The sequence below is a fragment of the Numida meleagris genome, unplaced genomic scaffold, assembly GCF_002078875.1.
Source record: "Numida meleagris isolate 19003 breed g44 Domestic line unplaced genomic scaffold, NumMel1.0 unplaced_Scaffold193, whole genome shotgun sequence".
Classification (NCBI taxonomy): Eukaryota; Metazoa; Chordata; class Aves; order Galliformes; family Numididae; genus Numida; species Numida meleagris.
In genome coordinates, this window is record NW_018363728.1 from 384,203 (window position 1) to 409,248 (window position 25,046).

At 37.3% G+C, this 25,046-nt stretch overlaps 1 protein-coding gene across 12 annotated transcripts in view; it reads right to left on the bottom strand.

The window, feature by feature from the left end:
* The window catches only part of SYNE1 (spectrin repeat containing nuclear envelope protein 1), a 286,948-nt gene that overhangs the window by 83,596 nt on the left and 178,306 nt on the right, over window positions 1-25,046 (bottom strand). For all 12 annotated transcript variants that reach the window (XR_002433840.1, XR_002433841.1, XM_021382260.1 and 9 more), the window contains 10 exons: window positions 23,901-24,086; window positions 21,186-21,308; window positions 17,471-17,653; window positions 16,062-16,205; window positions 12,684-12,878; window positions 11,501-11,641; window positions 7,073-7,240; window positions 5,550-5,711; window positions 3,361-3,555; window positions 535-708 (listed from right to left, as the gene is read on the bottom strand). Coding sequence is in view for 10 of the 12 variants with exons in the window: in XM_021382260.1 (XP_021237935.1) it covers window positions 535-708; window positions 3,361-3,555; window positions 5,550-5,711; window positions 7,073-7,240; window positions 11,501-11,641; window positions 12,684-12,878; window positions 16,062-16,205; window positions 17,471-17,653; window positions 21,186-21,308; window positions 23,901-24,086 (1,671 nt within the window). In the remaining 2 variants the exon portion in view is untranslated. The remainder of the gene's footprint in view (window positions 1-534; window positions 709-3,360; window positions 3,556-5,549; window positions 5,712-7,072; window positions 7,241-11,500; window positions 11,642-12,683; window positions 12,879-16,061; window positions 16,206-17,470; window positions 17,654-21,185; window positions 21,309-23,900; window positions 24,087-25,046) is intronic.

Below are 25,046 nucleotides of genomic sequence, written 5' to 3' on the forward strand. Positions count from 1 at the left end.
AATTACTGATGATTAATTTGGAGTCTGCGGTAGGAATTACTCCTAAAGAAAGCACAGCACTGTCCCAGCCTGCAATGCTAGTGGCAGTGTATTCTTCAGCTGGAAAAGGAGGAGCAGGAAAGTACACTGCAGGTATTTTCACATGTATCAAGTGAGCTGCTCAACATCGCCAGTTTGGGAGGAGCAAAAACAGTAAAACAAATACATGTCCTTTAAAGCAAAACAAACAATTCATCTGAAAACTATAGAGCTTCAAACATTCTTGCAATCTGAATTTCTTGTTTTCCTACTGTTATTTTTACATGTGCTTTCTAAATCACTGTCTGCAATCTTTAATGAGAAATGAATAAGTCTTTTATTTCACAAATCATTGATGAAACCAACTGAACATATATGGGGTGCTGAGGAGTTCAGAAACTTCTCCCCCACTAATATACTGGCTCACTCCACTCAGTATGGTCTTAATGTCCCATGTTTACCTATCAAGTTACACCCTCCCTCTTCATCTAAGCGCTATAGAACTGATAATTTTACCTGACAATCCACGAGCTGAGCTTCCATATCCATAGGTTCCTCAGTAGTAACCAGAGCAGTGTCCAGTGTTGCACGAGTATTGAGTAGCCAGTGGTCAAGCTCATCAGCTTCACAGCGGTACCTTTGAAGAGCCTGTTCTTGTCGTTGTTCTTCCAGTTGCTCACTTAGTTTTTCCTAGAGGTATAATTTTTTTACTTTTTAAGAAAAATACACCCTAACAATCACTTTAATTTTTTGTCCTCCCTCCACTCCCATCTCTCACAACTTCTACACAGTATTTTTTAAGCCATGATAAGCATTTTCTTTTGTATTTTGAAAACTTCATAAGATATTACTGAACATGTTTTTTGATTACTTAAATTCAGGTAAGTCAGCATCCCACAGCCCAGACTCCCTCAATCCTGTAAGCTGATCCATCAATATGGATTTGAAAACTTGTAGAATGGCTGGTCCCAGAGGTTGGTGATCTGTGACACAAAGTCTGGTTGGTGTCAAGCAATTAGTTGTGTACCCTAGAGGTCAAAACAGGATTAAGTCCTGTTTAACATCTTCATAAATGATCCGGATGATGAATGAAAGCACACTCTCAGCATGTTTGCCCATAACAAAACTGTTAGGATCACATCCAGAGGGACCTTAGCAGGCTGGAGAATGTACCTCACAAGAAAATCAGGAAGTTCCACAAGGAAGAGCAAAGCCCCACAGCTGGGGAGGGATAACCCTATGCAGCACTACATGCTGGGGACTGACCAGCTGGAAAGCAGCTTTGCAGAAAAGGACCAAGAGGTCTTACTGAACACCAAGTTGAACGTAAGCCAACAGTGTGCCCATTTGGCAAAGAGGGTTAATGGTAAGTCGGGCCACATTAGCATCTGTGTTGCCTGAAGATTGAGGGAAGCAGTCCTGTTTCTCCACTCAGCACCGGTGAGGCCACAGCTCTTGTCCAGTTCTGTACTTCAGCACAAAAGAGTTATGGATAGAGTAGAGGGGATTTCAGCAATGAGAAACAACTAGAATGAGACAGTCAGAGGATGTTTAGATGTATCAGATAGTGTGTGATCTGAGTATGACACAAGTGATGTACAATAAGGGGTGGAGATTGTACTGGGTTTGGCAGGGATGGAGCTAACTTTCTTCATAGTGGTCTGTAGAGTGCTGATTTGTATTTATGACTAAAACAATGTTGATAATACACCAATGGGTGTCTGGCTGCTGGCCAGGATCAACCAACCCACCACAATTCTGTTTGCAAAACCACTTGACAGATCTGAGCTAAAACATTCTGCTTTTAATAGAAATCCTCCAATCTACTTCAATGAACCGAGTACACATGCAGTATGAAAATGCAGACCTATATGTGCAGGGTAAAAACATCACAAAGGAAAGTATTTTTACAGGTTTTCTGATTGCTTAATTTTTATGGGAAAGTTATTAGAAAGTTTGAATAATTTAAAGAATAATGCTAGTTATGAAGTATCCCAGATAATTCAGAATTGAAAGTTCTCAAAATTTGGTTATTTACATTAGCTCCACAGAAAAAAATAATAATCCATTTTGTTAATCCACACCCTCAACAGCAAACTGTTTTCATTTCTTGTTCTATCTGTATTTCCACATCCTTACAGCTGCCTGCAAGATTTTCTCTGTGAAATCAGAGCTATATAAAAGATACATTAAATTACTGAGTATTGGCTACATACCGTATTTCTGTTTCTTAGTCAAGATTATTGGACTATACTTCTGCTGTTGTATCAAGATAACTGTAAGAATCCTAATCATATTTAGGTGTAGTATTTGACTTACGTTTTTTCTTACTATTATTTACCATCTTCTCCTAAGTACCATCAAGATTATATATGGAGCACAAGCTACAAACTGTAAGACCCCTATTCTATTTTGAGCTCCTTAATTTTAAGTAAAAGCCATTTTTCTTCTGAGAGGGAAATTTCTATAGCATAAGAAATATATTTCCTAAGGATATGTTCATTGCCTCAGATTACTGCACAGGACTAACGCAGCTGATGCACCCCACGACTCCTCTGTAACCCAGGTAAATCTACAGAGCCAATTGTCAGCCTGTCTTCAAGAATCTGTTGATGTTAGAAATTATAAAGGCAGCAGTTGCTGTGTTTATGATTTCACTGTTTCTATCCTTAGAAATACAGCAGTAAATCTGCTCTGCAGCATTCAAAGTAACCAGAGTGGACCTAGCTTTAACATGAATACATTTTCTCACCAGTATAATACACACCTGCTGCTTAATACACAGCAACAATCCTACATGTAGCAGTTGGAAAAAAAAACAACAAAAAACTTTTGCACTGAAGACAAAGAAATAAAGGACTACATCTTCCATTATAATAGTCTGCGTGCAAGTCACTTGAAAGATAAGCACAGACTACAGTGCAGCAGTTTGGAAGAGGTATTACTATGTGGTTTTAACTTTCCCCCTTTTCTTGTCTCCCAGCTTGGACATGTGACTGCTCAAAAGTTTCAGCTTTAATCAAGATAACCACTTTTTATACTTGCAGTCCATTACTTCTCTTGAACAAGAAATACCAAGAAAATAAAGCACCTATTGAGAAAATGTCAAGGAAGATATTAAATAAAAAATAAATATATTCACAATGCATTTCCAAATTCCATCTAGTTAATTTAGGAAGAAGGAATGGCATAAGAAGAATAGTAATATAATAGTAAAGGAATTGTGAGAATAAAAATGAGTTCTTTAAATTAGAAGCATTCAATGCTAAGGACTTTGGTCAAAAATGGTTCTCAAAATCTGGAGTGTAATCTAGAAGAGCCTCTTCTAGAGCTTTCTGGTACCTCTAATAGCTGTCTTTTTCCCGATGCCTTCATTCGAATTGTGGCCATTCGCTCTGCCAAGACCGTGAGAGTGGACTGCAATGCCAGCTGATCAGCAGCTTCTGCATCCAGTGATTCTGAAACCAGCTCCTGTGCTAATGATGTCTGAAGCTCAGTGATTTCTTCTTGTAACATTAGAATCTCATCCATCAAAGCCTATTTAGAAATGAGAGCAAAGAAATTGGTTGTTTCACTTATATCAGAGAGAAGAAGGTATCTAAGGATGCATATCTTTAATATAAAAGGCAAAGTAACTGTCCAAGGGAGCATGAAGAACACAACACAGTACAATATATCACTGTTGGATTTCATTACTTATCTCAAATTTCAAACATATCACCAGAAGGAATTTTAGAAATATTATGCATACAAGTTTGCTCTTCCAGCAAACTTACTGGAGGGTACTCAAGTAGATACAGTCGAAATAATGAATGAGTGAGTGAGAGAGAAACACACCAGTATGAGCTGATTTCCAGGCAGAAGTTTACTAACTGGACAAAGAACTTTCAAGAATACCCACAAACATCCAGAAATTAACTCCATGTTGCAAAAGAAATTCCTACTATCATTTTTAGCCCAGATAGATACCTAAGGATGCTGCATTACCAATCTCTTAGAGCAAGTAGTTTACTTTCATGTCTGTGAACACATTAGATGCTTAGGACAGCATGCAGTGCTGCAATAGCCAAATGTTATCCTTTAAAAGTCACAGGGTTGGTACTGAAGAGAGAACTGACCCCATCAGACAGTTGTGAGCAATCAGAATGCTTAGATGATCACAACCTGTGTGTATGTCTGAGTGTTGATTGATTACTTGATAAAGAGCTATTGAGATGAACTTGCAGCTGTATTCTGCTACGATATTGACTCAATTTTCCAGCATCTGGAGTAAGGGAATGGCCAGAGTGCAATTTAGACAGTCTCATGAGTGAATTGTTTCTTGTTCAATGTATTATTTCAGGAAGTCTTTTGTAACATGTTGGCTCTTTGTCTCCGACAAACAATTTTGCAAGCAAAACCAGCATATAACGTCAGATCTTTTACATCCCCAACATATTTTGGTGTAATTATTTGAGTAAAAACATGCAAAACATACCAAAACAAACAGCTTACATTTTCATTGCAAACACAGTGAAAAGGAAAAGAAATTGAATCAAGTTGAGAAGCCTAGTCCACACTTCTTTTTAATTAATGAGTTCAAACCAATTTTGAAATGGCTTAGTGTTGCAATTATACATGTAACAATGGTTGAGATCTGTGGTGGTTTCATCCTCCTCCAGCCCACATGGAAGGAGAGGAAGATAGTGTTACCTCTCTGACAGAATTCTTCGGGGTTCTTTGCATTCTGAGGATAAACATCGATTAGAGAAATAATCCATCCATATTTTAATGAATGCAGACATTTTATTAGCTTGACTCTGAGAATCCAAGAATGAAGCCTTACAAAATGAGTCAGAAATAGAAAAATTTTTCCTCTAGAACCACAGCTGATACAGAAAATTTCAGCACAATTCCTTGCTTTCACTCTTAGTCAGTAATACTGTTATTAACAACCCAAAAAGGAAAACCTGCTTGTGAATGAAATTACAGTATTTTACTTGAAATAATTACAATATTCTCTTATTATTAAGAGATGAACATTATTAAGACTAACGTATTTTAAGACTTCCCTTGGAACAATTTTTTTTATGTTCTTTGGATTGTTTGTTTTGTTTAACCAAGCAAAAGTTATATTAAGACAAATTTACAATTTATCAGTATTGGCTATGATCTTAGTAAAATTGGGAACATTATATATAGCCCATATATACTAGCATATATTTATATGCTAATAGCAGTAATGCTGAAAATTGTGTGTGTAGGTGTCACTGAATCCAACCTTTGACAAAAGATTTTGTCAAAGACACACTCAATCTATTCTTAATTTTTTTTTTATAGCTCCTTTTTAGAAAAGAATCCCTATTACAACCTCTTTGGAAGAGCAGGAAGCCTACAAAGGCAAGACATATGCAGTTAATGTAGATTAATACAGCTACTGCATATTTCTGAGTCATCTAACCACAAAGAATGCTGCTGTCTAACAACAAAGGAAGATAAAGATATACAAGTAATTCATGGTCTCACTTTATTTCTCATGTATAAGTTTTTACCTGATGTTCAGCCATCTGACTCTCTGGGCTCTTGGCCGGTTCCAGACTCTCATTCAGTTTGATCTCAGTGGTTTCCATTTTTGTGGATATAGACTGAAGTGTGTCCTGGTATTTCTGTTGACGTTCAAGAGCTTCATAAAGTGTGCGCTGCTTTTCACTTATCTGAAGGGGAATAGAAGGTATAAATTCTAACCTCTGATAGAAAATCACAAAATTGTAGGGGTTGGCAGGGATCTCTAGAAATCGTACAATCCAAGGTCCCTGCTAAAGCAGGTTCCCTGGAGAAGTTTACGCAGAAACACATCCAGGAGGTTTTTGAATATCTCCAGAGAAGGAGACTTCACAACATCTCGGGGCAGCCTGTTCCAGTGCTCCGTAGCCTTAACAGTAAAGAATGTTCAGATGGAACTTTCTATGATCCAGTTAGTGCCTGTTGCCCCTTGTTCTGTCACTGGGCACTGCCAAAAAGAGCAGAACTCTCACCCTTTAGATATTTATAAGCATTAATAAGATCTTCCCCAGCCTTCTTTTCTCCAGGCTGAACAGTCAGAGGTCGCTCAGCCTTTCCTTGCAAGGGAGATGCTCCAGTCCCCTATTCATCTTTGCAGCCCTCCGCTGGACTGTCTGTAGAAGTTCCCTGTCTTTCTTGAATGGAGAGTCCAGAACTGAACATGGTATTCCAGATGTGGCCTCACCAGGGCAGAGTAGAGAGGGAGGAGAACCTCCCTTGATCTGCTGGCCACACACTTTTTAATGCACCTCAGTATAATATTGGCCTTCTTGGCCACAAGAGCACACTGCTGGCTCGTGGATTTTCTTTTTCATCTGCTACATACATCTCTAGGCTTATGAGACCAAAGAAACTTGCATAATCCGTTTTCAAAAGTATAAAGTATAAAGAAAACCAACCACATTAAAATTATTTATCTGTTTAAACATCATCAATCAAATTCTATGACTGAAAAAAGGTGCTTTACTCAACAGAGAAACCTTACGCACATTCTCAGGCATTCTAGATTTTATGCACTCAAACATGTACATGCATGTTTGAGTTCATGATATTCCATAATAGCTACTGCGAGTTTGCAAAGAATTAAGATTTATAACACGTTATTCAAAACTTAAGACATTTTGATACAACAAACACCAAATGACTATACTACACTATTATGCAAAAACGTATTAAGTTGACTCAGTATTTGGATGAACTGGATGTTTGTGCCAACATTTCCAGTCTGAACTGAATACCATTTCAGGTTATGGAATATAGTCTGAAAACAGCTAGCATTTCTGAATGCTATGTCTATGGACATTAATGACTTATTTTTTCTTAATGGAGGTCCATCCCACACAGGCTTTCAAAGGAAAAACAAAGACAATGTAATACAAGCTTGCAACTGACAATTCTTGTTGCCCCCCAGAAAGCCAAGAACTTCAGAGGAAAATACAACCTAAGCAAGTTCAATGCATTTTATTCCTTACAAGTGAGCTAATTGTTTTAAACTCTCCAGTTCCAGACTTACCACATTCTTCAGTGTTTCCCAGGAACGCTGCAAATCATCCAGTTTGGCACTAGCAGCTGACTCTAAGCCTGGTTCATAAAACTCTTGGGTGGCTGAAGTGCTGGGTTGAATTTTAGCAGCTTCTGTTTGCAACTGTTCAGCAGATAAGGCTTGGTAATATGCAATGTCCTACAAGCATGAAGCATATAATTGCACTTTCAAAATGAAAGACAGTATACAAGAATGTCCCCTCACATACTGATTCATTACATATGTGCATCAGAAAAGTACAACAAGAAACACAACAAGCCAGAAAGCCAAAAGAAATATCCAGCCATCATAATACTTCTTGTTTAATCTTTACTGGGCTTAATTTTATCAGCTCATGAGAATTTTTGAAAATGAAATTTACATTATTTCTTCAAAAAGTACATAGAAATGTATGGCTTGATAAATAAGGGCCTGAGGAATTAGAGAGATCCAAAGAAGACAATAGCCCACGGTTACCAAGGGATGTTTGGGCTTTAAAAAAAAAGAGTCCTATTTAATTTCAAAGTAATGCTTTTTCTTGTCATGGAATCCCTCCTGTACATACTGGAATTTAGAATACTTGCAAAACAATCTAAATTTGGAACAGATTCTTCTCATTGCTACTTCAATGATATTTAATAACATACATGAACAAATCCAAACAAACTGGAAGAATAGTGTAGAAACTGGTTAGAACTGTTACTACTTTTCTGAAAGAGTGGTCAGACGCTGGAACAGGCTGCCCAGGGAGGTGGTTGAGTTACCGTCCCTGGAGGTGTTCAAGAAACGTTTAGATATAGCGTTGGGAGACATGGTTTAGTGGGGTTGTTGGTGGTAGGTGAACGGTTGGACTAGGTGATCTTGTAGGTCTTTTCCAACCTAGCTAATTCTATGATTCTATGATTCTAAATCAAGTCACTCCTCAGGCACAGTCTTCTTGGGCTCTCCTAACTGAATCTACGGAGCACATAGAATGCCACCTCCCCCAGAAAATAGAATGTCACCCAGCAGCTGCACAGGTACATTTTTCATTTCCTCTCCTTCTCCAGAAAACAAAGATATTTGAGCTCAGGTTATCTGCTTCCTTGATGGGCATTTTTACAATTGAAGTGCTGTTGAAGGACTGATGTTTTTAAAAGGTAGGCAGCTGTATTTGAAAGACAACTCTATCTCACGTCTCTACTTTTTCCAAGTCTCTCCAGAGAACCAGAAAACCCAAGAATGGACTGTCTAAATCTGTTTAATGAGGTACCTCTTCACAGACGTATTGAGAAACTAGAGTAATTAGAAGATAAAAGCGTTAGTGATGTCCAGGAGACAATGAGAGATATGTAATAGCTTAACATGGTATTCAGAAAGTTGATTTCACAGTTTTTGACTCTGACCATAAGTGACCTTTCCATGCCATGGCTGCACAGTGCAGGCAACTCCTCTATTTGTTTACAGCTACTGTGCAGCCCCCAGCTAGTCTTCTCTAGAGACAAAAAGCCAGCCAAGCTATGCTTCTGGGACAGTCTGAAGGATAAGTGACTGAAAGGGAAAAGTAACCCCTTTACCCATCTTTTCAACTACTTTTTGGAGTATATAACATGACAGTTTCTTTTCATCGGGGTTTTTATGCAGGCAGTGTGAATCCAAATGCTCTTACACATAGTTGATTTGGTCTCCCCTATTCAGGCCACAAAGTCTCATCCTTCTTTCATGAAAATTAGCCAATGAACAGCATTCAAGCTTCTTTGTTAGGATGCAGGGGCATAAGATGTGTGTAGATTTCAAAAGATATTTAACAAGGGCTGGTGCAAACAAGGTGAGTTTTTTTAATCGAAGGAGGAAGAATGATTATTAAGTAGTCTGTGTACAGGGAGAAATGAAGATATTTAACAGCGACCCAGTGCTGAAAACTTGAATCACAGGACTAGCTGTAGCCTCCAAGGCTTTGTGCCAACAACATCAGGTTTTTCAATTCAATTGCTCTACACTACTTATCTGGAAAAAAAAAGCTTTTAAAGATGTGCTAAATTTTAATCAACTTTTTCTTGGGTAAGTGTGAGAAACGTTAGCCCCAAGGGATTCTCTTTTAGTACTGTAGCAGAGATGAAGGACCTGATTTTACTATGCATTAGAATACACTGCATGAAAGGACTGTTACCTATTGCTGAGAAGTTCTATAGCATGAAATCCTTCAGCTTTTTACAAGTTGTGTTTAGACATTTTTTTTAGTTGGTCTCACGGGTTGTTTTAGAGGAGTTTCAGTACAAACCAAACAACCCAGGCAACGGTTACTTTATAACAGTGATATAATGTATCACTTCCATGTATTGCACGTTTTCATTTTACTTTGTTTCCATATATAGGATAAATATTCTCGCTAATATGCATTTGGCACTTCTTTTGTATTTTTGCAGTTTGTTAGCAATGTAAAAACAATGTATAGTTATTTAAATTCAGAAAACCTACATTTTATCCTTAGGAGATAATGGAGATACTAGGAAACTTTGATGGAAGATCGTACAAAGATTGTTGAGGATTAAATTAGAACAGTCTTAACTCATTTCCCTCCATTCCAAGGAAAATAAAATAAGCAAAACATTTCATAAGAGCTCTATTTTTTTTTCCTCCTAAATGAAACAAATGTAATTATTTACTTTCCAGAGGTCCTGTTTACATATTTTTCTGGTAATTTACAGGTGATATTCCTGTGAGAAATTATTTCACTTACTACTTTCAAAAAAAAATTCCAAATTAGTTTTGCCGCATATTTTTAACTTACATTTAAGCTTCTAATTCACTCTTCTCTAGAATTACTATTACTACTACTACTTCTTTTTATTATTATTTTTACCAAACTTCTTTCATCAGGTCTCTCTAATCATCCATTACGATCAGTATTGCCAGTTTCTTTTGCTTAAATCTCATGTGCATGGGAACCTAAGTATTTTGTAAGTAAACCACTGCATTTTGGAATGTTCTTCCTCAGATTGCTTAGTAAGTGATGTTCATTTCAACATTAACCACATTGAAGAAACCTTCGTGTGTCAGTCTTTTATTTTCATTATTATTATAATATCAGAAATTTTATCTCTTTCCACGATCTCCTCCTACACGAAATTTTGCCCATGTAAATTACAGGTCTTAAAACAAGTGTTTTGGTGTCAGGATATGATACAATATCATTTTCAGTGGATTTTCCTTATTATTTGAGTAACTGAGTTTTTTCATTTGTTTTATTTCATTTTCACAAAAATGTAATGAAATGACAATGGACTTGTTTATTAGCAAGTAAGCTGTTCTTTGTTGCTTAACTCTCACTTATTAATACTGTCTTAATATTTTTTTGGTACTGAAGTATATAGCTGCCTTTCTTCTGTAAGTAAACATTACCGGGAAATTTCTGACTATCTGAAACATATAACATTTTTGTTATGTCTTTGAAGGATGGCACCTTTATTTCTATCTTACCTCAGTATTCTTTTTTATACCTATTAATGAAAATGAATCAGTTAAATTTAGCATCTTCTAAAGTACCATATATATCATGGAAATTAGAGTAGGTAATTAATGGACAACTTACTCAAACTTTTCTCAGTCTACTCAGCAATGCAGCCCTATCCTACTGTACCTTTAAAGTCTGCAGGAGTCAATTTTGGAACCAGCCATAGATGCAAGAAACAAACAGCCACAAAACTCTAAACAAGATGAAGTGAGTGAGCTGGTAACTGCTCCTAATTTACAAACTTTAGCTTAACATTATATACGTTCTTTCACATGCATGATGCTCGATGTGCTGGTTCATCGCTCCCATTTTAATCAATGCTGATGTATGCTTGTTCCTAGTAGGAGCGTCAGAGTCCTCACGTTTAGTTTAAAATGTAATTTAAGTCATGTCACTGATCTTTCTCATTACAACTGAAAATTGGCTGTCACTGAAATTATGGAACGAACAATACATGAAAAAAATACATGAAAGTTAATACTTGAAATGGTGTTAAGTTGAAAATACCAATGCTACAATCACAGTGGTACTATAAGATAGATGTAAATGGACATCATGGAATGTTTTATTATTGAAAATTCAGTTTTTTCTCAGGATGCAAGATTCCATTGTGTACTGCTGTGAACATATAAAATAAGGTATAAACAAAAAACAGTAGTGACATAGAAGAGCTTTGTAAATTTCACTTAGATTTATTTTAAAAACAGTGAATGGCTGTAATGCTGAGTTTACACATTTTAAACTCAGAAGTCAATATTTTAATACATTTTGAGCTAGAACCTGAAGGTTCAGTTAAGTTAGATATAAGGAACTGAGGCTCAGTCTCTATAGGTAAATATTATTTCACAGGATTAAATAAACCACCATGGAATGGAACCATGCATAGCTCTGATATAAAAGCTGAATGAATGCAAAAAGAGAGGTACCTGGTTAACAGAAGCATCTGTATTAGCCACAGGTGAGGGAGAGCGACAGGCAGGTGGAGAAGAGATCTCACTGTTGGTTCCCTCCTCCCCAGACTCCTCAGTGACAGGGGAGAGCAGCGTGTGACAGCGACCAGCAGTCATCTGCCACAAGAAAAGCAAACCCCAGAGCACAGGAAGAAAATCAGTTACCTCAACTTAGGTTTACGTAGACTGAGATCAAAACAAGAAAAATAACACACAGCTGGAATTAACCCAACAGTATTTAGTCATTCCTCATGCTCTTAACATTTGCCAGGTGAAAAATGTGATGAATCTGTGGTTTTATTTGCTTGTCATACTGTAGTATGAACATGCTCTCCTGTAACCTAATGAATTTAGAAGGAAATATATAGCCAGCAGCTTAATAATAACAAGTCAGAGTTTGCCTAGATGTCTTCTAATGCAGTCAGAGATGCATATGGAAATATTATGGAGAGCTATAGAATAAAGCAGTATTGGTCTCAGTGCACGGGCCTTGTCAGAACAACAAGAAATAGACTTAAAATATAAAAAACATATAATCCAATAATAACTTATGCTTTTTTCTTCCCTAATGCTGTTATACAGTGATAAACCCCAAAATCTGCACTCATTTTTCACTTAGGCAAAAACCTCAGTGACGTCAGCAATATGATTGCAATGAGACCCAATAAGAAACAGACAAAAACAGTTTAATTCAAGCATGAGGCCTATGTCAATACTTAACTAGTTTTAATTTCCACACACTCATATGAGAATATAGAAGCATTCTGTCAAGTACCACATCAGCTTTTCAATAAAGGAGTGTTAAAAATAGAGTCTGTAAAATACACACACTGCAGCAGGTTATGAAATAATGTTTATTCTGCCTTCACCTTTTTCCTGCAACTCAGTAGTTTTTCAATGTTTGCTCTCACATGCTGACAGCAAAGAAAAGGTAATATATTTGCATCTTATTACATACAACTGCCACTGGTATTTCAATGAGTCTTGAAAACCCATATAAAGCAAAATACAGAAAGAGGAAGCTGAAGTTCGCCACAGCCCGGCCATTTCAAAAGCAAAATATAGATGTGAACTGTGGCAACTTGCTACACTGAAATGTTGCAATGATGCAAAAACGAGCTACTAGGATAAACAGCACTGAGACCAATTCCTTCCTTACCATAACCACTGAGGGATGAGCAGGGTGTGCCAGGAGTAGGTCTGAATCCAGCTCCTCCATTCCTTCTGAAAGCCCCTCCACTTCTGTCACTGTCAGAAGCATAGTGGCATGTTTCGCTTTCATTGTTAGCATCTTGCACTTTGAATTCAAAGAAGCAATTTGCTCCTGGTATCCTTTGATCTTCTGCGCCAGCTCCTGAGGAAACATTTTTTCCCTAATGCAGAGGCAGCCAGTACAGACTACAGGATGAGCAGCATTTCAGCTTCCGTGGAGCTTCCCCTCCTAGCCCAGCCAATAAAATCATAGCGCTGCCTCTCAGAAACCCTGCATAAGCAGCAGCACTCGCTGAAAAGCAGGATGTTGATTGTGGAGGGAACAAGTCAGGCTGCGTCTCACTGCACAGCTAAAGCACAAAGCAGAGAGCTTTGAAGTGAAACCGGAAAAGTACTGTGAAACCCTCTGTGTGATCACTGCAGAAGTGAAGGACACCTCATACTTGCATCCAGCCTGAACTGGGCACAAATTCTGTACGCTTCAGTTTACAGAAAAGGGGAATACTCTCCCTCATTCTTTTCTACTTTTTTTTTTAATCTATTTGTGTTTATCTAAGGAAGATGAAGCTTTTCCACATACTGCATGCCATGAAAATGAGGTCATATGGGAACCAGAACTGTAAAAAATGCATCATTCAGCTCTCAGCAGAAAGAGCAAATAGTTGAAACAATAACTCACAGAGCTTAACAAGATTAAATGTAATATGAACAATAAGTCATATAATACGATTAAATGCAGACTGAATCATTTATGCCAGTGTTTAGATAAACTTTATTTTATTTTGGTTTTGCTTATGTCTTCAGAGTTAAAAACTAAAAAAAAAAATTGATGAATCTGGCTTAAAGCAAGATTTTAAAATATTATTTATCATGGCTCTTAAATGGTCAATCTAATGGTGAAACACCATCACAATGAATTTAGTCAAAGAAGAAATATGGAAACGAATGGCTTGTATTATCCCATGCCCCATACTGCTGCCTAGTTCAGTGTCTGGCTTCAAGGCATTAAATTCATATATTTCAAAAAACATATAGCAGTAGCTTTTCACATTTACACTAAAGGTATCGGTCCTGCCTCCCTGGAGGCTCAATAATGTGATAGAATTTTTATTGGCAAAGTAAAATAAACATTTGTTTAAATTTGCCTGTTAATTCAGCCTGCTTTAAATTTTTTACCTAATGAAAGCTTTCAAGGGAAAATAGCAACACAAGTTGCAAGATCTAGCATAATAATAAACATATAAGCTGAAGTATGAAAATAAGCTAATACAAGCCATTACAACTATAGCTTGTTATAACTATAACTATATATTAACTTATTATATATTATGATATAATCATATAATTATATAATAGTATATTATATAATAACTTGTTATAACTATAGCTTGTTATACAAGCTATAACAATCAATTATTGCAATACGTTTAAAAAAAAAATAAGACTACCACTTCAGGCAAGTAAAATGGAAAGATTATTTTGGTTATAAAACACCTTCAGTAAATCATTTCCTAAAAGTCACAGTGCAGAACCGTCCCAGTGAAAAACGCACAGTTAGAAAGTGGTGCACAAAGAATGCTGATGATGTTTTCTGCCTGGGAATCAGTGCTACCTGGTCACTGTTTGCCGTGTCAGCAACAAGAGGAGCTCCTTTGGAGCTCCACGGTTCACCTTGGAGACTAAGCAAAGTATAAAACAGACAACTAGATCAGTTGAAAGACAAACTGCAATCAAATCAAGCCATAGCTTTAATATCTGGCAGCTGGAGAACAGTTATCTGCTCTGTTTGGCAAGTAATAGTCATTCACTAATGTTCAATGAATGACAGGTCTCAGGGACACACAAGTGGGAAATCTATCATAATTCAATACATTCAATACAATAACATGTCACATTAATGTCTGATACACTGAGCATCTCACATACCTTCTACAGTTGAATAAAAGGAAAACATAAAAGGATGCAAAAAGGTGATTGTGAAAAATACAAAGTAACCTACAAAGGCAATTTTCTGTACATCCGTTAAAGTCATACACAAGTATGGAGATACTTACCCATATTCTTATCTGAAATTCGGATGAAACAGGGTTTGGTAAGCTTAGTTACAGAGTTTAACTACTGTTACATATATACATATCACTATAAGCTTTCCAGACAATAGTGTATGTTCCTTTTACTTCCATTCACCTATTTTTGTTCTAAACACAGGTCCCACAAACGTCCCTTTAAGTTTTTGCTCATACAGGTTTCAGCAGGGAATCTCATAACTAAAGTTTTCTTAAATTAATGACACACATGACAGGCACCTAGGGGGACTTGCCCTTTAAAGTCATATAACAACAGAGAGTTCTCTTCTGTGACTGCGTGCTTTCCCACAACTACTCAGCAGACAAAATATAAACAAAAAATATTCATACCTTAGTCTTTTAAAACTCCTTGCCACTAAATGTAGAAACCTTACAAGCAAGAAACCTTTCCCTCTCTCTCTTTCTCTTTTTTTTTTTTTTTAAAGGGAAACCACTCTTCATTTATAGAAAGTTACTTTTGTAAGAACTGCAATACATATAGTGTTAGGCTACATTACATAATGTAAACATAAAACCTACACGTAGGTTTTAATTAAAAGGCAAAGAAATTGTGCCATCTGGTGTCAAAGGGGATATACAGATAGGAATGACTCATTTTCTATCCCTAGGAATAAACAAAAGACAGGAACAAGGAAAAAGGGTTTAGAAGCCCCCGTGACAGCATAAAACCCCTGTGACAGCATAGCACTGAAGGCTCCATGGAGGCTGTCCTGACTCATTTGAGTGCTTAAGATCAATGAGTTTGAAGGTAGGACTTGTAACTCCACAGGACAAGGCTCTTCCCAAAACAACTTGATAAGAAGCCTTTGGAGTGTCTCTTGCACAGTATTCCTCCAGATTTACTGTGGTTTTGCTGTGATTCAAGTACCTTGGTGTTTTTGTTAATGAGATGGAATTAAGTAATCACTAATTTGGCCGTGAAAACTGACCAAATGTTTAGTAGCATTAACTTAGGGGATGCTCCTCAGTCAAGTACATATGTTAACTGTCTCTTAATTACGTAATGCTTTAGTTTGCCATAATGTTGACTGGAGATCAGGATACATTTCACTGAATAAACAAATGAATACTCCAGACTGTACTAATAGCATGACTTTCCTATTAGGTACTAGTTTACCTGCTCAGAGTGCCTTTAAGCATGCCTGAAAAACTACTCAGCTATCTTATGAAACTTAGTTATGAAAAGTATTTGGGGCCAGTGAGTTGTCAAAGGGCACATGTTGTTCTGGCTTTCCTACCTCATGACGTGAAATCTGGATCTGGAGTTCCTGGATGTTGCTGGTTGCTATTGGCTTGTCTTGGATTTCACGATGGGCACTCTCTATCATTTGCTGTAAATGTTTCATCTCTTGCTCATATTGCTCATACTGAACCACAGCTTCCTAGAGAGGGGAAAAAACAATTGAGTGTCTACACACAAAAAAGTATTTACTTACTCCAAGCATGACCAGTCTCCCTTCTGAAGTGATGCAAACTTACACATAAATGGCACTAGCACCCGGATAAGCAAAGCAGGAATAAAGTCAGGAAAATATCAGTCCGTTAAGATATACAGGGAACTGCAATGAATTCAACTGTTTGATTTAACTGTTTCCAGAGAACAGTTTAGATCTGAGATTTTTTAAGATATTCAATATTGGGCTAAATCTTCAGCCTCCAGCAAACATCTGCACCAAGAATACTCACCAGCAGATAGCACTGCCTAGTCTACTAGTCTGACAGTTTTACTGTAAGCACTTATATCTGCTTACTCACTTCAGGCCTTCTTCTATAAGGAAAGACTACATGAGTAACTTAGATTTCACAGGATCGTAGAAAACACAGCTAGGAGAAGATTCTGAAGATGGGTTCAGACCATTATCCTACCAGTGTGGTATTGGTTCTTTCTATCACAGACTCACCAGAAGTTGGTCTAATCTGTTTTTAAAACATATGTTTGACATTGTATTCTTCATTGTGCTTAACTACCCACAATGAGAGCCTCTACTGCCCTCTAACTTGAATCTTTCTACGTGAGCTTGCTATGTATTTTTCCTATCACCAGCTAGCAGAAGAAAAAGTTTACTGTACTTCAGAAATACTTTTACGTATTTAGGTATGAAATGGCATAATTAAACAAAAACTAATTTTCTCATATTTAGCAAAACTTGAAAATGGCACTTTAATGCAAACTGAATGGCTTTAAAATCAGAAAGGAAATATATAGAAATTTTAAATACAAAGAAAAAATAATTATTTTTTAGCCTAGAAAGCAATTTACTTAACTCAATTTTACCTGTTATTATCATAAGGAGATAATGTTATAATGATATATTAAAATTAATGTTATTATTTAATTAATTATAAAATCACCCCTCATACAACTGTAAATTAACTGTTTTTCTAGTTACTCCTAGTAGCATTAAACATGGCAAGATGAAAGAGAGAACTGGGATGAGTCTGATGAGTAAATGAAACAGTAACATGAAAGTTAAACCTTCAAAAATATGGAGTCAGAAGTGACTGAAACGGAGTGGGGCACATCTTAATGATATGACATGGGAAAAAAAAAAAAAGAACAGACAAAGATATGAAAGTGTTTCCACTGAAATTTGTAAGACACTTTTCAAGTTACTCTGAGCAACACACAGGATGGAGTTATGCTTGCCTGCATGATGTTGCACTGCTGAATAGCAGTGTGCTGCAGGCGGCTGGCCTCCTCCTGGAGCTGGAGTGCACTGTGACATATTGGCAGGCTGGTGACCACCTCTTCAGGAATCCTCAAGGCACTCTGACAGACTTGGACTGCATGAACCTTTGGCTTCAGTGATTCCATCTCAGACAAAAGATGCTACAAAAAGTCAGTTCCACAAACAAGCTAGTTTTGCAGAACACCCACAGTATCCGAAGCAGCAAATGACAAATACAACAATGCATTTTATTTATTTATAACTTAATACAATTGGGACACAGTTTGTCCAGAGTTATTCATTCTGAAATAACACTCTTTTAAAGTATTAATAAATCAAAAGGCCTAAATAGTAGGCATAAAAATAATTCATGAAATGGCATACTCAACTCTATTTCTGAGTGTCTAAGCACAATAATATTTCTGTTAACATGTTTGAAAACTATCTTTATGAAATTCACAAATCTGTACAGGACTTACATATGTACACATATACTTTAATGTTAAAAATCCAACTGGAACTCCCTGCTGAGGAATAGTTTCAAAACAGCAGATTAATCCTGTTATGCTCACAATCTTCCTTTGAAAATAAAAATGATAGCGGATAATGTTACTTAAAATTCAAAAGGCAATCAAGAACAAAAAACACAGCTACACAAAAATATTTTTCCTTTAAATATCATATACTGGATGCCTTTGGTAACAGTATCTATTCTTATCACAGTGCCTGTGCATGAGAGAGATATCATTCTCATCATTAATGACTGGAGAATAGATTGTATTGGCATTCTTTTTAACTTCATTGGGAGTTAAATGTACGTTAAAGTTTTCTTTTTTATTATAATATATAGTTTAAATATGGCAAAAAAAAAAAAAAACGGAATAGAAAACAGCAAAGTTGATGAAAAGGGCATCAGTACATTACTAGAACAAATTGTTTGGACAATGTATGTAGAAAACAGGGAGTAACAGAATGATCCTCTCCCTTCTCTTATACCATATGCAGAAAGTTACCTTCATGGTGAGCAATACAACCAGAGATTTGCTACAGTAACCTATGGCTTGCACACTGGGGGAAGGCTTCTCTTCTGGCAGGCCTGGTACTGCTGGCAAAGGATGCCTTGTACAGCTGGCACTCAGATATACTCTGGGGGCCATATGCCAGCCAGGCACTCAACAAAACCCTCGTCTGTCTGGTGAAATAGGTGAGCAGGAGCTACAGCCCCTTTCTATCTGTACAAAAGAAAATTACGCTGATAAGACCTGATAGAGCTAGGGGAAAGAATACACATAAACAGTGTAAGCACCACATTCCTTTGCTATTTGGATGGGCGATGTGTTTCACTTACCCTCTTCAATGTCATTTCTGAAATTTAGCTGCAACCTCTAGAATACTGAATAGATATTTTAATAAAAAAAGCTCTGCATATACATTTCATCTATATATTTTTTCTGCAGATTTAAATCCTAAGGTGGACCTGTTGGCATTTGATTTTTGCTGGCAAACTAGGAAAGTTAAATCTCTATTTCAGCTTGCAGTAAGAAATATTTCTCAAGCAACTCCATAAGCTCTAACATGGATTACTTTTCTTGTCACGAGACTGAGCCAAAAGTAACAAACTGATAAATCTCTACAGTACACGAAGTGAAATGCAGAAACCAGCAATATCTTATGGTGGTAATTCAATTAAACACACAAAAAAGTTGCTGGACTTAAGGAATACTGAGTTTTTTCTTAGCTTTTTATTTGACTATTGGGGGAGCTAGCTCCACACTACCTTCTTACTCTGAAAAACTGGGATAGCAATCCAGAATTCTCTTTGAAGTACTTTAATAAACTTTTGGTGAAAACCCCTGGATAAGAGTCAGGCTTTATTATCATTAATACATATCAAATTTGAAATGGATGCTCAGTTCTCAGGATTGCATAAATCTAAGAACAAATCCATCAAGGGCTATGTTTCAGACAACCCCTTGGAGGGAACAATCTTTCCCATTCAGTATCTTTGTCAGGGACACAGTGGGATTGAGTGCACCCTTAGGAAGTTAGTGCATGATGCCAAGCTCTGTGGTATTATCAACACAATGGAGAGAAGGCATGCCATCCAAAGTGACCTCAAAAAATTCAGAAGGTATTGTATGTAGACCTAACAAGGTTCAACAAAGCCAAGTGCAAGGTGTTGCATCTGGGTTGAGGCAATCACAGGTATGCGTACAGACCAGGAGAAGAATTCACTGAGAACAATCCTGCTGAGAAGGACCTAGGGGTACCAGTAGAAGAAAAACTTCACAGGAGCCAGCAGTGCGCACTTGTAGTCTGAAAGGCCAGCAGTAACCTGGGATGCATCAAAAGAGGAGTGGCCAGCACCCTCCATTGTCCCTCTCTACTCTGCCCTTGTGAGGCCCCATATGAAGTACTGTGTCCAAGTCTGGGACCCCCAGTACAGGAAAGATGTAGAGCTATTGGAGCAGGTCCTGAGGAGGGTCATGAGGATGATCAGAGGGCTCGAGCACCTCTCCTAAGAAGCTAGCCTGAAGAAATTGGCCTTGTTCAGTCTGGAGAAGGAAAGGCTCCAGGAGAGTTCATTGTGGCCTTCCAATATTTAAAGGGAGTTTATAAACAGGAGGAAAATCAACTTTCTAAGTGGATAGATAGTGGCGGCACAAGGGGGAATGGTTTTAAACTAAAGGAGTGGAGATTTAGATTAAATATCAGTGGAAAGTTTTTCCACTGAGAGAGTGATGAGGCACTGGTATGGCCTGCCCAGAGAGGGTGTTGATGTCCTAATCCCCAGAGGTGTTCAAGGCCAGGCTAGATGGGGCCCTGGGGAGCCTGACCTAGGGCTTGATCTGGTGGTCAGCAACCCTGCTCATGGCAAGGGATTGAAACTATATGATCTGAGGTCCCTTCCAACTCAAGCCATTCTGTGATTCTTTGCATGCCCTCCAGAGGGAACATGACAGGCTTGAGAGGTGGGTCCATGTGAATCTCATGAAGTTCAACAATGCCAAGTGCAAGGTTTTGAAACTATCTTGGGTCAATCCAAAGCATGAATACAGGTGGGGCAATGAATGGATAGGGAGCAGCTCTGAGGATATGGACTTGGGGGTTCTGATGAATGAAGAACTAAACATGAGCCAACAGTGAGTGCTTGCAGCCTAGAAAGCCAACAGCATCCTAGACTGCATAAAAAGATGCGTGGCCTGCAGGCTGAGGGATAAGAATCTACCCCTCTACTCTGCTCTTATGATATCCTATAGGGAGAACTGTATTCAGCTCTGGGGCCAGCAGGATAAGAAAGACATGGAGCTGTTAGAGCATGTGATGAGAAGGGTCACGAAGATGACCAAAGGGCTGGAGCACCTATCCTATGATGACAGGATGAAGGAGATGGACTTGTTCAGCCTGGAGAAGAGAAGCCTCTGGGGAGAACTTACAGCAGCTTTCTATTATTTAAAGTGGCCTTCAGGAAAGATGGGGAAGGGCTCTTTACAAGGGAGTACAGTGGTAGGACAAAGGGTTTCAAACTGAAAGATGGTAAGATTAGATCAGATTCACTTGGCTGTAATTTGGGGCTAGAATTTGAAATAATTACCCACATAAGAAACACCACAAACAGTCTTACCAATATTCAGTATTCTTCATGCAAGCTCATGCTACTGAGGTGCTAATTTTGAGGCCCTGCCCTTTTACCTGTCTGTGAGACAGTTGCTCTTTCAAGCTCAAACGCCCGAGCTCTGGAGAGGTCAGCGTGGCTTGGGCTTGCTCTAGAGCAGCCTGCAAGGCTCTCAGCTCGACTTCAAACTTCTTCATGTCCTGTAACACAACAGATTTGTGAATGATTTTATGAATTAAAAAGAAGTCACTATAAATATACGTCCATCTGGATTTTGTAGTTGTGTCCCTCATTACACTGTCAAAACTAAGTCATAATTTTAACAAGGAAAACTGCTTAAAGTATTATGAGAGTATGGAAAAATAGGTTTCACAGCAAGAGTTACTATTTTAAGTACCTCGTCTATCTCAAATACAGTATGTATATTACAAAGCTGACTTCCTAGAGTCATAGACCTAAAAAGGAGATCAAGATGTCATCTAGTCACCTTCCCAAAATAAGACAGGACAGAATTGGGCTATCTTTTCAAACTGTTCTTAAAAACACTAGCAGCAGTGTCCTTATCTCTACGGATAACATATTCCAGTGCTTAAATACTCTTATTTTGTAGATTTCTTTTTATGATGCTTTGACATGAAGCTATCTTTTGTTGCAACTTCTGTCCTCTACTTACTATCCTATTAATAAGATAGGAACAAATTATTTTTATCCTCTCTGAATACTTTATATGTCATATTTCTCTTCCAGTGCATGTTTTCTTGCAAGCTTATATTCATCTCACTATCATCACTGTCCTCTGTTCAACTGCAAAACTAGACACAGTTGAAACCTTGCTAGTGATCAATAGGCAGAAGAAAAGAACCACTTCACATGTCTTGACAATTATATTCTCTAGTTTTTGCTGTGGAGATTATTTTACAAAAACGTTCACTTGTTTTTCTAGGATCTACATTACTAAATTTAAAATCTTTCTACATGGTACCTCTAGTCAGTAATTTCTCATTCAGATATACACAATTTTTTCTTCCTACCTAAAGGTAACAGTTTGCTTTATCCCTGTTGAATAGCAGTCTAATTTTTTTTCAGGTGTCCCCTGTACATTTATCTAATCAACTTCAAAGTTATGGTCTCTAAAACAGCATCCAACATATTAATGAAAATATTGACTAGTACCAGCTCAAAGGAGAACCTGAAAGATCCTACTTCATGTATCCCATCTTCTGGGGTGTGAAACATTGATAACTACACACCAGGTAAGTTTCTAAATATTTTTACACCTACTTAATACGTTTTCAACTAGATAAGCTTATCATCTGTGCTAATAACAATACTTTGTGAAACATCATTAAAGTCAAGATATATGACACGTACATTTATCTATAAGGCCTATTACCTTCATGTTAAATTTGACTCTATTAATATGATTTTCCTCCTTCAAAAATCTATGCTGAATTCTACTCATTTCCATGTTTTCATGTAACAGTTTACACATAGTTTATTCAATTGTTCCAATATTTCTCTCAGAACTAAAGTTAGTAAGTTTCATTCTACTCTGTTTATTTGTGTGCCATTCTCTGGTTTATTCAATGGGAAGGGAAAAAAACAAAACAACAAAAAAAACTCCAATAACTTCAGCTCATAAGAAGTAGGTTGTACTTCTGTTAAGAAAGCATTGACCTTCCCGAGCAACCACTAGCACTGAGACCCTGCTTCCTAAGATGTGACTGAACATGGTTTGTTGATGGAAATTAGAGAAAAATTTTAATTCTAAAAATTCTCTACGTTCTCTCCTTTTGCTTCCACATAGCTTTGCTTTTATTTTTATCTCTTTTCATTTAATTAAGCTGCTTCTTATATCAATCCCCATCTTTTCTTTTTCCATCTTTATCCTTCTGAGGATGGAGAGTGAGAGAATGGAGTGGTAGACCTTAGCTGTCTATTGGTTCTTAAGTCATTACACTGCTATATCCTATAAATACTGTGAAATAAGAATAACATTTTCAGCGTTAGCTGTGATCATCCTAACTATTGTTGATAGACTATACTCAGCTGCCTGTAGGAATTATTTTCCTATTTAGTTGTGTTTAACTGTATTGGCCAACAGCAAAAGAAATCCTAGAAATATACTATACTTTAAAAAAAAAATTATTTTGTTAATTCAAAAAAGAGACATAAAATTTAGCGTAAGAGTAAACAGAAAACTCTTCTGTGCCTTTCTCTGTATCTTGCACCTCTCTGTAATGCCCTCATACATGACATATGTATAACACACATTTACATTAACAACAAACACATACAGAAGAGTCACAAAGAAATATCAGGGACATGAAAAGGCATGTTACTACATTTCCTTGGAGTGGTAGGTCTTACATTATGGAGTTCTGGTCAGGTTCAGTACTGATTTGAATTAATAGATCGCAGGCTTTAGATATCTTCTAAGTGAAAACTAAATGGTGCATCATAAATATCAACACAGACACATTAATCTTAATTCAAGTATCTAAACACAAGTGCTCAGTTCCTTTTGAGAAATATCATGGTCCCCAATACATCCAAGCAGAGGGGGCAGATGTAACATGACCTACAGAAATCTGCAGTCTGTCTGAAGCAGTAGCCGAAATCAAGGCAGAATGCCCAACAAGTGGTGCAAGATACGTACTTTTAAACAACAGAATTGTGCCTTTTAGAGATGACAGATAATCTGCACTGCTAGTACTCACAAAAACACAATGCTCTGAGCACACAGAAACCTAGCTGTAAACCAGTACAGGAAAAAATGTGCTTTCATATACCTTGGCAGCATCTTGCAGATTTGGTAGCCGCACTTTGATAACTTGTTGCAACTCCTCTGTCCGACGCCCCAGTTCTAGCACTTGCTGAGACATTCCTTCAGTTGAGTATACACTGGCCAAATACTCAATCCTTTCACTCATGGCCTCGAGATCACCATGGATCTCCCCAGACTCTTCAAGCATAGTCTAGATAGAGACATAATCAGAATTGAGTGCCAGAGTTGAGCAGCAGATTGGGCCTATCTCTTAGTACATTATTATCCTGCAAACTCCTCAATTTATACACATCAGTAAACATGACTGTGTTGTACCAATTTACCATAAAGCTTAGACAATATGCTTAATTCTGAGTGAATGTTGAAGTGCTCCAGGGAAACAAAAGCATAAGTCTCAAAGTTGCAGCAATTGTACTTATCAACACATTTATTTTAGTATTTTACTATACATACTTGCCTGTAAAATACAATATACATCATCCATGAACATGATTTGTCTGGAAGTCTGATATATCTAGTAGGAATCAACAGAAAACACTTGGATGCAATGTGATAACAGGAAAATAGTCATTAATGCTTCCTAAAAAGTGGCTACCAGAGCATTCTGTTGGATGGCATTAAGCCCATCTCCTCTACTTCTGAAGCAGGGAAAAAGCCATAGCAACATCAGAAATGCTACCTCCCACCTTTCTTCAGGATAAATTGTTTGAAGAGTTCTACTCAGGATAAGAAAGCATGACATGCTACCCTTCTCCAATGTAAGTGAATGCAGCTGACAATTAACTGATATTTATATACATAAAACATAATGCAATATTGGTATTAGTGAGACATGATCCTCTTATGATGGTTTGATTTGTCTCACATGCTCATTTAGTACTGGACAAGCTTGAACTTTATCAAATTGCTCACTTGATTCCATACTTACATGTTTCACAAACAGAAAATAAATTGCACTGTCACAGAGAGATAACTACTATTGTGAGATGTTCAGGAAGCAACTGGGAAGAAAAAAACTCATCAGTTGGGTATCAGTCTGGGAACGTTTGGTGTGAAAATGCTTACATGTGAACAAAGGCTGTCTGAATTTAGCTTAAAATGGAAAAAAAAAAAACACTGAAAATTGTGTTTAGCTAAATTAGAATAGTGC